General features: G+C 60.5%; 1 protein-coding gene across 1 annotated transcript in view; it reads left to right on the forward strand.

Annotated features, from left to right (window-relative positions):
- The first annotated feature begins 5,145 nt into the window (after nt 1-5,145).
- The window catches only part of LOC148138282 (signaling lymphocytic activation molecule-like), a 9,990-nt gene continuing 2,104 nt past the window's right edge, over nt 5,146-13,031 (forward strand). Inside the window, exons 1-3 of the mRNA XM_087981755.1 lie at nt 5,146-5,215; nt 8,884-9,213; nt 12,824-13,031. The exon at nt 12,824-13,031 is cut by the window's right edge and continues 89 nt beyond it. Of these exons, the coding sequence (XP_087837881.1) occupies nt 5,146-5,215; nt 8,884-9,213; nt 12,824-13,031 (608 nt within the window). The remainder of the gene's footprint in view (nt 5,216-8,883; nt 9,214-12,823) is intronic.

The raw sequence follows: 13,031 nt of genomic DNA on the forward strand, positions 1-13,031 counted from the left end.
TCCTTGTAAATCTTTTCTGAACCCTTTCAAGTTTCACAACATCTTTCCGACAGGAAGGAGACCAGAATTACACGCAATATTCCAACAGTGGCCTAACCAATGTCCTGTACAGCCGCAACATGACCTCCCAACTCCTGTACTCAATACTCTGACCAATAAAGGAAAGCATATCAAACGCTGCCTTCACTATCCTATCTACCTGCAACTCCACTTTCAAGGAGCTATGAACCTGCACTCCAAGGTCTCTTTGTTCAGCAACACTCCCCAGGACCTTACCATTAAGTATATAAGTCCCGGTAAGATTTGCTTTCCCAAAATGCAGCACCTCGCATTTATCTGAATTAAACTCCATCTGCCACTTCTCAGCCCATTGGCCCATCTGGTCCAGATCCTGTTGTAATCTGAGGTAACCCTCTTCGCTGTCCACTACACCTCCAATTTTGGTGTCATCTGCAAACTTACTAACTGTACCTCTTATGCTCACATCCAAATCATTTATGTAAATGATGAAAAGTAGAGGACCCAGCACCGATCCCTGTGGCACCCCACTGGTCACAGGCCTCCAGTCTGAAAAACAACCCTCCACCACCGCCCTCTGCCTTCTCGATCTCTGATCAGGTAACTGAGGCTGTGATGTTGGGAGTGAGGCACAGGGAGTCCCTCGGGGAGACAGGGAAAACTTAGTCCCACTCTTCCCAGAGTTATCATATGTGTGAGCATTCAATTTAAGCACCAAATTGTCCATGTCAATATTACGGCCCAATTCAGGTTAACAGGAAGCTGAACGCGGGATTTATTAGCAAAGAAAGAAGCATGGATTGTGTTGGTGTGTGTATGTGAATATGTGTGAGAGTCTGCACGTGTGTGTGTGTGTCGGAGGGTCAGTGCTGAGGGAGGACCGCACTGTCGGAGGGTCAGTGCTGAGGGAGGACCGCACTGTCGGAGGGTCAGTACTGAGGGAGTGCCGCACTGTCGGAGGGTCAGTGCTGAGGGAGTGCCGCACTGTCAGAGCGTCAGTACTGAGGGAGCGCCACACTGTCGGAGGGTCAGTACTGAGGGAGTGGGCACTGTCAGAGGGACAGTACTGAGGGAGTGCCGCACTGTCGGAGGGTCAGTACTGAGGGAGTGCCGCACTGTCAGAGCGTCAGTACTGAGGGAGTGCCGCGCAGTCAGAGGGTCAGTGCTGAGGGAGGACCGCACTGTCGGAGGGTCAGTACTGAGGGAGCGCCGCACTGTCGGAGGGTCAGTACTGAGGGAGCGCCACACTGTCGGAGGGTCAGTACTGAGGGAGTGGGCACTGTCAGAGGGACAGTACTGAGGGAGCGCCGCACTGTCCAAGGGACAGTACTGTGGGAGTGCCGCACTGTCGGAGGGTCAGTGCTGAGGGAGTGCCACACTGTCCAAGGGTCAGTACTGAGGGAGCGCCGCACTGTCCAAGGGACAGTACTGTGGGAGTGCCGCACTGTCGGAGGGTCAGTACTGAGGGAGCGCCACACTGTCGGAGGGTCAGTACTGAGGGAGCGCCGCACTGTCCAAGGGTCAGTACTGAGGGAGTGCCGCACTGTCGGAGGGTCAGTACTGAGGGAGTGCCACACTGTCCAAGGGTCAGTACTGAGGGAGCGCCGCACTGTCCAAGGGACAGTACTGTGGGAGTGCCGCACTGTCGGAGGGTCAGTACTGAGGGAGCGCCACACTGTCGGAGGGTCAGTACTGAGGGAGCGCCGCACTGTCGGAGGGTCAGTACTGAGGGAGTGGGCAGTGTCGGAGGGTTAGTACTGAGGGAGTGGGCACTGTCGGAGGGTTAGTACTGAGGGAGTGCTACACTGTCGGAGGGTCAGTACTGAGGGTGGGCCGCACTGTCGGAGGGTCAGTACTGAGGGAGCGCCGCACTGTCGGAGGGTCAGTACTGAGGGAGCGCCGCACTGTCGGAGGGTCAGTACTGAGGGAGGGCCGCACTGTCGGAGGGTCAGTACTGAGGGAGCGCCGCACTGTCGGAGGGTCAGGACTGAGGGAGCGCCGCACTGTCGGAGGGTCAGTACTGAGGGAGCGCCGCACTGTCGGAGGGTCAGTACTGAGGGAGTGCCGCACTGTCGGAGGGCCAGTACTGAGGGAGTGCCGCACTGTCGGAGGGTCAGTACTGAGGGAGTGCCGTACTGTCGGAGGGTCAGTACTGAGGGAGTGCCGCACTGTCGGAGGGTCAGTGCTGAGGGAGTGCCGCACTGTCGGAGGGTCAGTACTGAGGGAGTGCCGCACTGTCGAAGGTTCAGGACTGAGGGAGTGCGCACTGTCGGAGGGTCAATACTGAGGGAGTGCCGTACTGTCGGAGGGTCAGTACTGAGGGAGTGCCGCACTGTCGGAGGGTCAGTGCTGAGGGAGTGCCGCACTGTCGGAGGGTCAGTACTGAGAGAGTGCCGCACTGTCGGAGGGTCAGTGCTGAGGGAGGGCCGCACTGTCGGAGGGTCAGTGCTGAGGGAGTGCCGCAGTGTCGGAGGGTCAGTGCTGAGGGAGTGCCGAGCTGTCGGAGGGTCAGTACTGAGGGAGTGCCGCACTGTCGGAGGGTCAGTACTGAGGGAGCGCCGCACTGTCGGAGGGTCAGTACTGAGGGAGCGCCGCACTGTCGGAGGGTCAGTACTGAGGGAGTGCCGCACTGTTGGAGGGTCAGTACTGAGGGAGTGCCGCACTGTCGGAGAATCAGTACTGAGGGAGTGCCGCACTGTCGGAGGGTCAGTGCTGAGGCAGTGCCGCACTGTCGGAGGGTCAGTACTGAGAGAGTGCCGCACTGTCGGAGGGTCAGTACTGAGGGAGTGCCGCACTGTCGGAGGGTCAGTACTGAGGGAGTGCCGCACTGTCGGAGGGTCAGTACTGAGGGAGTGCCGCACTGTCGGAGGGTCAGTACTGAGGGAGGGCCGCACTGTCGGAGGGTCAGTACTGAGGGAGGGCCGCGCTGTCGGAGGGTCAGTACTGAGGGAGTGCCGCACTGTCGGAGGGTCAGTACTGAGGGAGTGCCGCACTGTCGGAGGGTCAGTACTGAGGGAGCGCCGCACTGTCGGAGGGTCAGTGCTGAGGGAGTGCCGCACTGTCGGAGGGTCAGTGCTGAGGGAGCGCCGCACTGTCGGAGGGTCAGTGCTGAGGGAGTGCTGCACTGTCGGAGGGTCAGTGCTGAGGGAGCGCCGCACTGTCGGAGGGTCAGTGCTGAGGGAGTGCCGCACCGTCGGAGGGTCAGTACTGAGGGAGTGCCGCACTGTCGGAGGGTCAGTACTGAGGGAGTGCCGCACTGTCGGAGGGTCAGTACTGAGGGGGTGCCGCACTGTCGGAGGGTCAGTACTGAGGGAGTGCCGCACTGTCGGAGGGTCAGTACTGAGGGAGTGCCGCACTGTCGGAGGGTCAGTACTGAGGGAGTGTCGCACTGTCGGAGGGTCAGTACTGAGAGAGTGCCGCACTGTCGGAGGGTCAGTACTGAGGGAGTGCCTCACTGTCGGGGGGTCAGTACTGAGGGAGTGCCGCACTGTCGGAGGGTCAGTACTGAGGGAGTGCCTCACTGTCGGAGGGTCAGTACTGAGGGAGTGCCGCACTGTCAGAGGGTCAGTACTGAGGGAGTGCCGCACTGTCGGAGGGTCAGTACTGAGGGAGTGCAGCACTGTCAGAGGGTCAGTACTGAGGGAGTGCCTCACTGTCGGAGGGTCAGTACTGAGGGAGTGCCGCACTGTCAGAGGGTCAGTACTGAGGGAGTGCGCACTGTCGGGGGGTCAGTACTGAGGGAGTGCCGCACTGTCGGAGGGACAGTACTGAGGGAGTGCCGCACTGTCGGAGGGTCAGTACTGACGGAGTGCCGCACTGTCAGAGGGTCAGTACTGAGGGAGTGCCGCACTGTCGGAGGGTCAGTAATGAGGGAGGGCCGCACTGTCGGAGGGACAGTACTGAGGGAGGGCCGCACTGTCGGAGGGACAGTACTGAGGGAGTGACGCACTGTCGGAGGGTCAGTACTGAGGGAGTGCCGCACTGTCAGAGGGTCAGTACTGAGGGAGTGCGCACTGTCGGGGGGTCAGTACTGAGGGAGTGCCGCACTGTCGGAGGGACAGTACTGAGGGAGTGCCGCACTGTCGGAGGGTCAGTACTGAGGGAGTGCACACTGTCGGAGGGTCAGTACTGAGGGAGCCCCGCACTGTCGGAGGGTCAGTACTAAGGGAGGGCCGCACTGTCGGAGGGTCAGTACTGAGGGAGTGCCGCACTGTCGGAGGGTCAGTACTGAGGGAGTGCGCACTGTCGGAGGGTCAGTACTGAGGGAGCCCCGCACTGTTGGAGGGTCAGTACTGAGGGAGTGCCGCACTGTCGGAGGGTCAGTACTGAGGGAGTTCCGCACTGTCGGAGGGTCAGTACTGAGGGAGTGCCGCACTGTCGGAGGGTCAGTACAGAGGGAGTGCCGCACTGTCGGAGGGTCAGTACTGAGGGAGTGCCGCACTGTCGGAGGGTCAGTACTGAGGGAGTGCCGCACTGTCGGAGGGTCAGTACTGAGGGAGTGCCGCACTGTCGGAGGGTCAGCACTGAGGGAGTGCCGCACTGTCGGAGGGTCAGTACTGAGGGAGTGCCGCACTGTCGGAGGGTCAGTACTGAGGGAGTGCCGCACTGTCGGAGGGTCAGTACTGAGGGAGTGCGCACTGTCGGAGGGTCAGTACTGAGGGAGCACCGCACTGTCGGAGGGTCAGTACTGAGGGAGTGCCGCACTGTCGGAGGGTCAGTACTGAGGGAGCACCGCACTGTCGGAGGGACAGTACTGAGGGAGTGCCGCACTGTCGGAGGGTTGGCTGGATTTTGTGTCGTTCTGAATTGGGCCCGAGGTCTGAGGGAATTCCTAATTGTCACTGACAATGTGCTGTTCCCTGGGAATGGCTGACTCTCAGTCCCTGATCCAGCAGCCAGTGCCGCTCCGACCAGAGACATTCCCAGCCTTCCCGATCTGATCCCTCGGCCCGTTTCGGACCGCCACGTTGCCTTGGGATCTGCCTGTGCGACTGGTGTCTCATTGTCATCCCAAGGTGTCTTGGCAAGGGGGAAGTGGTTTGGATTCGCGGTGGACGGTGATCGACACTCGGCCCTCTCCTGGTCACCTTTGACCTGTCTGTTCCTCCCGGGTTTTTTTCCGCAGAGATGGAATTCCAGTCGGAATGTTCCAGCCGTTTCCGGAAGCTTTACCTCCTCCTGTACCTCGAAATTCAGGGTAAGTCCGGGAAATCGCTCCGAACATAGGCCATTCAGCCCCCTCACCGCTACTGTACAGGGACAGCAGGAGGCCATTCAGCCCCCTCACCGGTACTGTACAGGTACAGCAGGAGGCCGTTCAGCCCCCTCACCGGTACTGTACAGGGACAGCAGGAGGCCGTTCAGCCCCCTCACCGGTACTGTACAGGGACAGCAGGAGGCCGTTCAGTCCCCTCTCTGGTACTGTACAGGGACAGCAGGAGGCCATTCAGCACCCTCACCGGTACTGTACAGGGACAGCAGGGGGCCATTCAGCTCCCTCACCGCTACTGTACAGGGACAACAGGAGGCCATTCAGCCCCCTCACCGGTACTGTACAGGTACAGCAGGAGGCCGTTCAGCCCCCTCACCGGTACTGTACAGGGACAGCAGGAGGCCGTTCAGCCCCCTCACCGGTACTGTACAGGGACAGCAGGAGGCCGTTCAGTCCCCTCTCTGGTACTGTACAGGGACAGCAGGAGGCCATTCAGCACCCTCACCGGTACTGTACAGGGACAGCAGGAGGCCGTTCAGCCCCCTCTCTGGTACTGTACAGGGACAGCAGGAGGCCGTTCAGCCCCCTCACCGGTACTGTATAGGGACAGCAGGAGGCCGTTCCGCCCCCTCACCGGTACTGTACAGGGACAGCAGGAGGCCGTTCAGCCCCCTCTCCGGTACTGTACAGGGACAGCATGAGGCCGTTCAGCCCCCTCTCCGGTACTGTACAGGGACAGCAGGAGGACGTTCAGCCCCCTCTCCGGTACTGTACAGAGACAGCAGGAGGCCGTTCAGCCCCCTCTCCGGTACTGTACAGGGACAGCAGGAGGCCGTTCAGCCCCCTCACCGGTACTGTACAGGGACAGCAGGAGGCCATTAGGCCCCTCACCGGTACTGTACAGTGACAGCAGGAGGCCGTTCAGCCCCCTCACCGGTACTGTACAGGGACAGCAGGAGGCCGTTCAGCCCCCTCACCGGTACTGTACTGGGACAACAGGAGGCCATTCAGCCCCCTCACCGGTACTGTACAGTGACATCAGGAGGACGTTCAGCCCCCTCACTGGTACTGTACAGGGACAGCAGGAGGCCGTTCAGCCCCCTCTCCGGTACTGTACAGAGACAGCAGGAGGACGTTCAGCCCCCTCACCGGTACTGTACAGGGACAGCAGGAGGCCGTTCAGTCCCCTCACCGGTACTGTACAGGGACAGCAGGAGGCCGTTCAGTCCCCTCAACGGTACTGTACAGAGACAGCAGGAGGACGTTCAGCCCCCTCTCCGGTACTGTACAGAGACAGCAGGAGGCCATTCAGCCCCCTCACCGGTACTGTACAGAGACAGCAGGAGGCCGTTCAGCCCCCTCTCCGGTACTGTACAGGGACAACAGGAGGCCGTTCAGCCCCCTCACCGGTACTGTACGGGGACAGCAGGAGGACGTTCAGCCCCCTCACTGGTACTGTACAGAGACAACAGGAGGCCGTTCAGCCCCCTCACCGGTACTGTACAGGGACAGCAGGAGGCCTTTCAGCCCCCTCTCCGGTACTGTACAGGGACAACAGGAGGCCGTTCAGCCCCCTCACCGGTACTGTACAGGGACAGCAGGAGGCCATTCAGCCCCCTCACTGGTACTGTACAGAGACAGCAGGAGGCCGTTCAGCCCCCTCACCGGTACTGTACAGTGACAGCAGGAGGACGTTCAGCCCCCTCACTGGTACTGTACAGGGACAACAGGAGGCCGTTCAGCCCCCTCTCCGGTACTGTACAGGGACAACAGGAGGCCGTTCAGCCCCCTCACCGGTACTGTACAGTGACAGCAGGAGGACGTTCAGCCCCCTCTCCGGTACTGTACAGAGACAACAGGAGGCCGTTCAGCCCCCTCTCTGGTACTGTACAGGGACAGCAGGAGGCCATTCAGTCCCCTCACTGGTACTGTACAGAGACAACAGGAGGCCGTTCAGCCCCCTCTCTGGTACTGTACAGGGACAGCAGGAGGCCATTCAGTCCCCTCTCTGATACTGTACAGGGACAGCAGGAGGCCGTTCAGCCCCCTCTCCGGTACTGTACAGGGACAGCAGGAGGCCATTCAGTCCCCTCTCTGATACTGTACAGAGACAACAGGAGGCCGTTCAGTCCCCTCTCTGGTACTGTACAGGGACAGCAGGAGGCCATTCAGCCCCCTCTCCATCCTGTCCCACAGGAACAGCAGGAGGCCATTCAGCCCCCTCTCCATCCTGTCCCACAGGAACAGCAGGAGGCCATTCAGCCCCCTCTCCATCCTGTCCCACAGGAACCGCAGGAGGCCATTCAGCCCCCCTCTCCATCCTGTCCCACAGGAACAGCAGGAGGCCATTCAGCCCCCTCTCCATCCTGTCCCACAGGAACAGCAGGAGGCCATTCAGCCCCCTCTCCATCCTGTCCAAAAGGAACAGCAGGAGGCCATTCCACCCTCTCTCCATCCTGTCCCACAGGAACAGCAGGAGGCCATTCAGCCCCCTCTCCATCCTGTCCCACAGGAACAGCAGGAGGCCATTCAGCCCCCCTCTCCATCCTGTCCCACAGGAACAGCAGGAGGCCATTCAGCCCCCTCTCCATCCTGTCCCACAGGAACAGCAGGAGGCCATTCCACCCTCTCTCCATCCTGTCCCACAGGAACAGCAGGAGGCCATTCCACCCTCTCTCCATCCTGTCCAAAAGGAACAGCAGGAGGCCATTCAGCCCCCTCTCCCTCCTGTCCCACAGTAACAGCAGGAGGCAATTCAGCCCCCTCTCTGTCCTGTCCAGCAGGAACAGCAGGAGGCCATTCAGCCCCCTCTCCATCCTGTCCAAAAGGAACAGCAGGAGGCAATTCAGCCCCCTCTCCATCCTGTCCCACAGGAACAGCAGGAGGCCATTCAGCCCCCTCTCCATCCTATTCCACTGGACCCTACGTCCATACAGTTCTCCCAACATTGTGCCACATCCACCTATCTCCGTCTCTCTGTCTTTCCCTCTCTGTCCCTCTCACTCGTTCTCTGTAATTCTCTCTTGATTCCTTATTCTCAGATTGTGTTTCTCTGGTTCTCTCCATCTGTTACTCTAACACTCACACCCCCATTCCTCTTTGGGCTGGATTTTCTCACTCCCTACCTCTTTCTGCATCTCCCTCGCTTGCAGTCTCTCTCTGTCTCTCTCTGTCTTCCTCCTCCCTCTCAAGGTGTCTCTCGCTCTCGCTTTGCCTCTGTCTCTCTGTCTCCTGCTCTCTCTCTCTCATGGTGTCTCTCCCTCTCTCTCTCTCTCTCTTTCTATCTGTCCCTCTCTCATTCATGTTCTCTCTCTCTCGCCCTCACTCTCTCTCTGTTTTCCTCACTCCCTCTCCCCTCTCTCTCTCTCTCTGTTTCTCTCTGTCTCCATCTCTCCCTCTCTCTCTCTCTTTCTATCTGTCCCTCTCTCATTCATGTTCTCTCCCTCTCCCCTCTCTCTCTGTCTCCCTCGCACGGTGTCTCTCCCTCTCTCTCTGTCTCTCTCTCTCTTTCTTCCCGTTCCTCTCTCATTCATGTCCTCTCTCTCCCTCTGTGTCTCTGTCTCGGTCTCTCTCTCTCTCTCTCGCTCGCTCTCCCATTGGACAGGACTCGGTCACCCTGAACCTCCCCAGTCTAACTGTTGCCTATGATAAAGTTGCAGGACTGAGACAGTGTGAAGGGGGGCGTCTCCCTGAGACCCTGGTGGAGGGCACACTGGGGCAGAGTGTGATGTTCACCTCAACATCAGCAGAGACATTACCGGACGGCGTGACATGGGAAATAAGAAAAGGGGGCCAGATTATCTGCAACGGGAAGACCGGGGAAGACTGCTCAGCAAACTTCCGAGGGAGAGTTCTCCTACATCCCAGGAACCTCACCGCAGAATTAAGAACGGTCCAGCAATCAGACGAGGGAATATATCAAGTTCGATTCCTGACAGAGTGGAAATTCCTGCATCTGCAGGGATTCAAGCTCCGAGTATATGGTAAGGAGAGATCTGCAGATATGACTTGGATTCAATTCACACCGAGTGTAACAGATTCCAACTCAACACCAGACGGAGGGAGCCCCGCACTGTCGGAGGGTCAGTGCTGAGGGAGTGCCGCACTGTCGGAGGGTCAGTGCTGAGGGAGGGCCGCACTGTCGGAGGGTCAGTACTGAGGGAGTGCCGCACTGTCAGAGGGTCAGTACTGAGGGAGAGCCGCACTGTGGTAGGGTCAGTACTGAGGGAGCGCCGCACTGTCGGAGGGTCAGTACTGAGGGAGCGCCGCACTGTCGGAGGGTCAGTACTGAGGGAGTGCCGCACTGTCGGAGGGTCAGTACTGAGGGAGTGCCGTACTGTCGGAGGGTCAGTACTGAGGGAGGGCCGCACTGTCGGAGGGTCAGTACTGAGGGAGCGCCGCACTGTCGGAGGGTCAGTACGGAGGGAGTGCCGCACTGTCGGAGGGTCAGTACTGAGGGAGGGCCGCACCGTCGGAGGGTCAGTACTGAGGGAGTGCCGCACTGTCAGAGGGTCAGTACTGAGGGAGTGCCGCACTGTCGGAGGGTCAGTACTGAGGGAGGGCCGCACCGTCGGAGGGTCAGTACTGAGGGAGCGCCGCACTGTCGGAGGGTCAGTACTGAGGGAGCGCCGCACTATCAGAGGGTCAGTACTGAGGGAGTGCCGCACTGTCGGAGGGTCAGTGCTGAGGGCGCGCCGCACTGTCGGAGGGTCAATGCTGAGGGAGAGCCGCAATGTCAGAGGGTCAGTACTGAGGGAGTGCCGCACTGTCGGAGGGTCAGTGCTGAGGGAGCGCCGCACTGTCGGAGGGTCAGTGCTGAGGGAGTGCCGCACTGTCGGAGGGTCAGTTCTGAGGGAGTGCCGCACTGTTGGAGGGTCAGTACTGAGGGAGGGCCGCACTGTCGGAGGGTCAGTACTGAGGGAGTGCCGTACTGTCGGAGGGTCAGTACTGAGGGAGGGCCGCACTGTCGGAGGGTCTGTGCTGAGGGAGCCCCGCACAGTCGGAGGGTCAGTACAGAGGGAGCCCCGCACTATCGGAGGGTCAGTACACAGGGAGAGACGCACTGTCGGAGGGTCAGTGCTGAGGGAGCGTCGCAATGTCAGAGGGTCAGTACTGAGGGAGTGCCGCACTGTCGGAGGGTCAGTACTGAGGGAGTGCCGCATTGTCGGAGGGTCAATGCTGAGGGAGCGCCGCACTGTCGGAGGGTCAGTACTGAGGGAGTGCCGCACTGTCAGAGGGTCAGTACTGAGGGAGTGCCGTACTGTCGGAGGGTCAGTACTGAGGGAGCCCCGCACTGTCGGAGGGTCAGTGCTGAGGGAGGGCCGCACTGTCGGAGGGTCTGTGCTGAGGGAGCCCCGCACAGTCGGAGGGTCAGTACAGAGGGAGCCCCGCACTATCGGAGGGTCAGTACACAGGGAGAGACGCACTGTCGGAGGGTCAGTGCTGAGGGAGCGTCGCAATGTCAGAGGGTCAGTACTGAGGGAGTGCCGCACTGTCGGAGGGTCAGTACTGAGGGAGTGCCGCATTGTCGGAGGGTCAATGCTGAGGGAGCGCCGCACTGTCGGAGGGTCAGTACTGAGGGAGTGCCGCACTGTCAGAGGGTCAGTACTGAGGGAGTGCCGTACTGTCGGAGGGTCAGTGCTGAGGGAGCCCCGCACTGTCGGAGTGTCAGTGCTGAGGGAGCCCCGCACTGTCGGAGGGTCAGTACTGAGGGAGGTCCGCACTGTCAGAGGGTCAGTACTGGGGGAGTGCCGCACTGTCGGAGGGTCAGTACTGGGGGAGTGCCGTACTGTCGGAGGGTCAGTACTGAGGGAGTGCCGCACTGTCGGAGGGTCAGTACTGAGGGAGTGCCGTACTGTCGGAGGGTCAGTACTGAGGGAGGGCCGCACTGTCGGAGGGTCAGTACTGAGGGAGCGCCGCACTGTCGGAGGGTCAGTACTGAGGGAGTGCCGCACTGTCGGAGGGTCAGTACTGAGGGAGTGCCGTACTGTCGGAGGGTCAGTACTGAGGGAGGGCCGCACTGTCGGAGGGTCAGTACTGAGGGAGCGCCGCACTGTCGGAGGGTCAGTACGGAGGGAGTGCCGCACTGTCGGAGGGTCAGTACTGAGGGAGGGCCGCACCGTCGGAGGGTCAGTACTGAGGGAGCGCCGCACTGTCGGAGGGTCAGTACTGAGGGAGCGCCGCACTATCAGAGGGTCAGTACTGAGGGAGTGCCGCACTGTCGGAGGGTCAGTGCTGAGGGAGCGCCGCACTGTCGGAGGGTCAATGCTGAGGGAGAGCCGCAATGTCAGAGGGTCAGTACTGAGGGAGTGCCGCACTGTCGGAGGGTCAGTGCTGAGGGAGCGCCGCACTGTCGGAGGGTCAGTGCTGAGGGAGTGCCGCACTGTCGGAGGGTCAGTTCTGAGGGAGTGCCGCACTGTTGGAGGGTCAGTACTGAGGGAGGGCCGCACTGTCGGAGGGTCAGTACTGAGGGAGTGCCGTACTGTCGGAGGGTCAGTACTGAGGGAGGGCCGCACTGTCGGAGGGTCTGTGCTGAGGGAGCCCCGCACAGTCGGAGGGTCAGTACAGAGGGAGCCCCGCACTATCGGAGGGTCAGTACACAGGGAGAGACGCACTGTCGGAGGGTCAGTGCTGAGGGAGCGTCGCAATGTCAGAGGGTCAGTACTGAGGGAGTGCCGCACTGTCGGAGGGTCAGTACTGAGGGAGTGCCGCATTGTCGGAGGGTCAATGCTGAGGGAGCGCCGCACTGTCGGAGGGTCAGTACTGAGGGAGTGCCGCACTGTCGGAGGGTCAGTTCTGAGGGAGTGCCGCACTGTCGGAGGGTCAGTGCTGAGGGAGAGCCGCAATGTCAGAGGGTCAGTACTGAGGGAGTGCCGCACTGTCGGAGGGTCAGTGCTGAGGGAACGCCGCACTGTCGGAGGGTCAGTGCTGAGGGAGTGCCGCACTGTCGGAGGGTCAGTTCTGAGGGAGTGCCGCACTGTCGGAGGGTCAGTGCTGAGGGAGTGCCGCACTGTCGGAGGGTCAGTGCTGAGGGAGTGCCGCACTGTCGGAGGGTCAGTACTGAGGGAGTGCCGCACTGTCGGAGGGTCAGTACTGAGGGAGTGCCGCACTGTCGGAGGGTCAGTGCTGAGGGAGTGCCGCACTGTGGGAGGGTCAGTACTGAGGGAGTGCTGCACTGTCGGAAGGTCAGTGCTGAGGGAGTGCCGCACTGGGGGAGCGTCAGTACTAAGGGAGTGCCTCACTGTCGGAGGGTCAGTACTGAGGGAGGTCTGCACTGTCGGAGGGTCAGTACTGAGGGAGTGCCGCACTGTTGGAGGGTCAGTACTGAGGGAGGTCCGCACTGTCGGAGGGTCAGTACTGAGGGAGGTCCGCACTGTCGGAGGGTCAGTACTGAGGGAGTGCCGCACTGTGGGAGTGTCAGTACTGAGGGAGTGTAGTTAGCATTGAGGTTAAAGCGTAGGGGGATTTGGAGCACAGATTGAGTTGGATTGCAGATTGTGTCGGGGCGTGGGAGTGAGTTGGAGGGAACACCAATCGTTTGTTTAATCCTGTGTGATCTTCCCAACCTTCTCTCTGGCCGCCGTCCACATCCAGAGGGCATTTACCAGCCGTTCATCACCATGACCAATGTCTCCATCAATGGGAGCTGTATCGTGAATCTGACCTGTGCAGTGCAGAAAGGCAGTCACGTCAACTACGCCTGGCACCAGCAGGAGGCAGCGCTGAGCAGGCAGCCTGTGTTACACCACGGTGAGAGCTTACAGGTGAATCTCTCGGAGAACATGACCCTGAGCTACCGGTG

The sequence above is a fragment of the Chiloscyllium plagiosum genome, unplaced genomic scaffold (genome assembly GCF_037043375.1).
Source record: "Chiloscyllium plagiosum isolate Xiang-an unplaced genomic scaffold, Cpla_swu_hap1 HiC_scaffold_40, whole genome shotgun sequence".
Lineage (NCBI taxonomy): Eukaryota > Metazoa > Chordata > Chondrichthyes > Orectolobiformes > Hemiscylliidae > Chiloscyllium > Chiloscyllium plagiosum.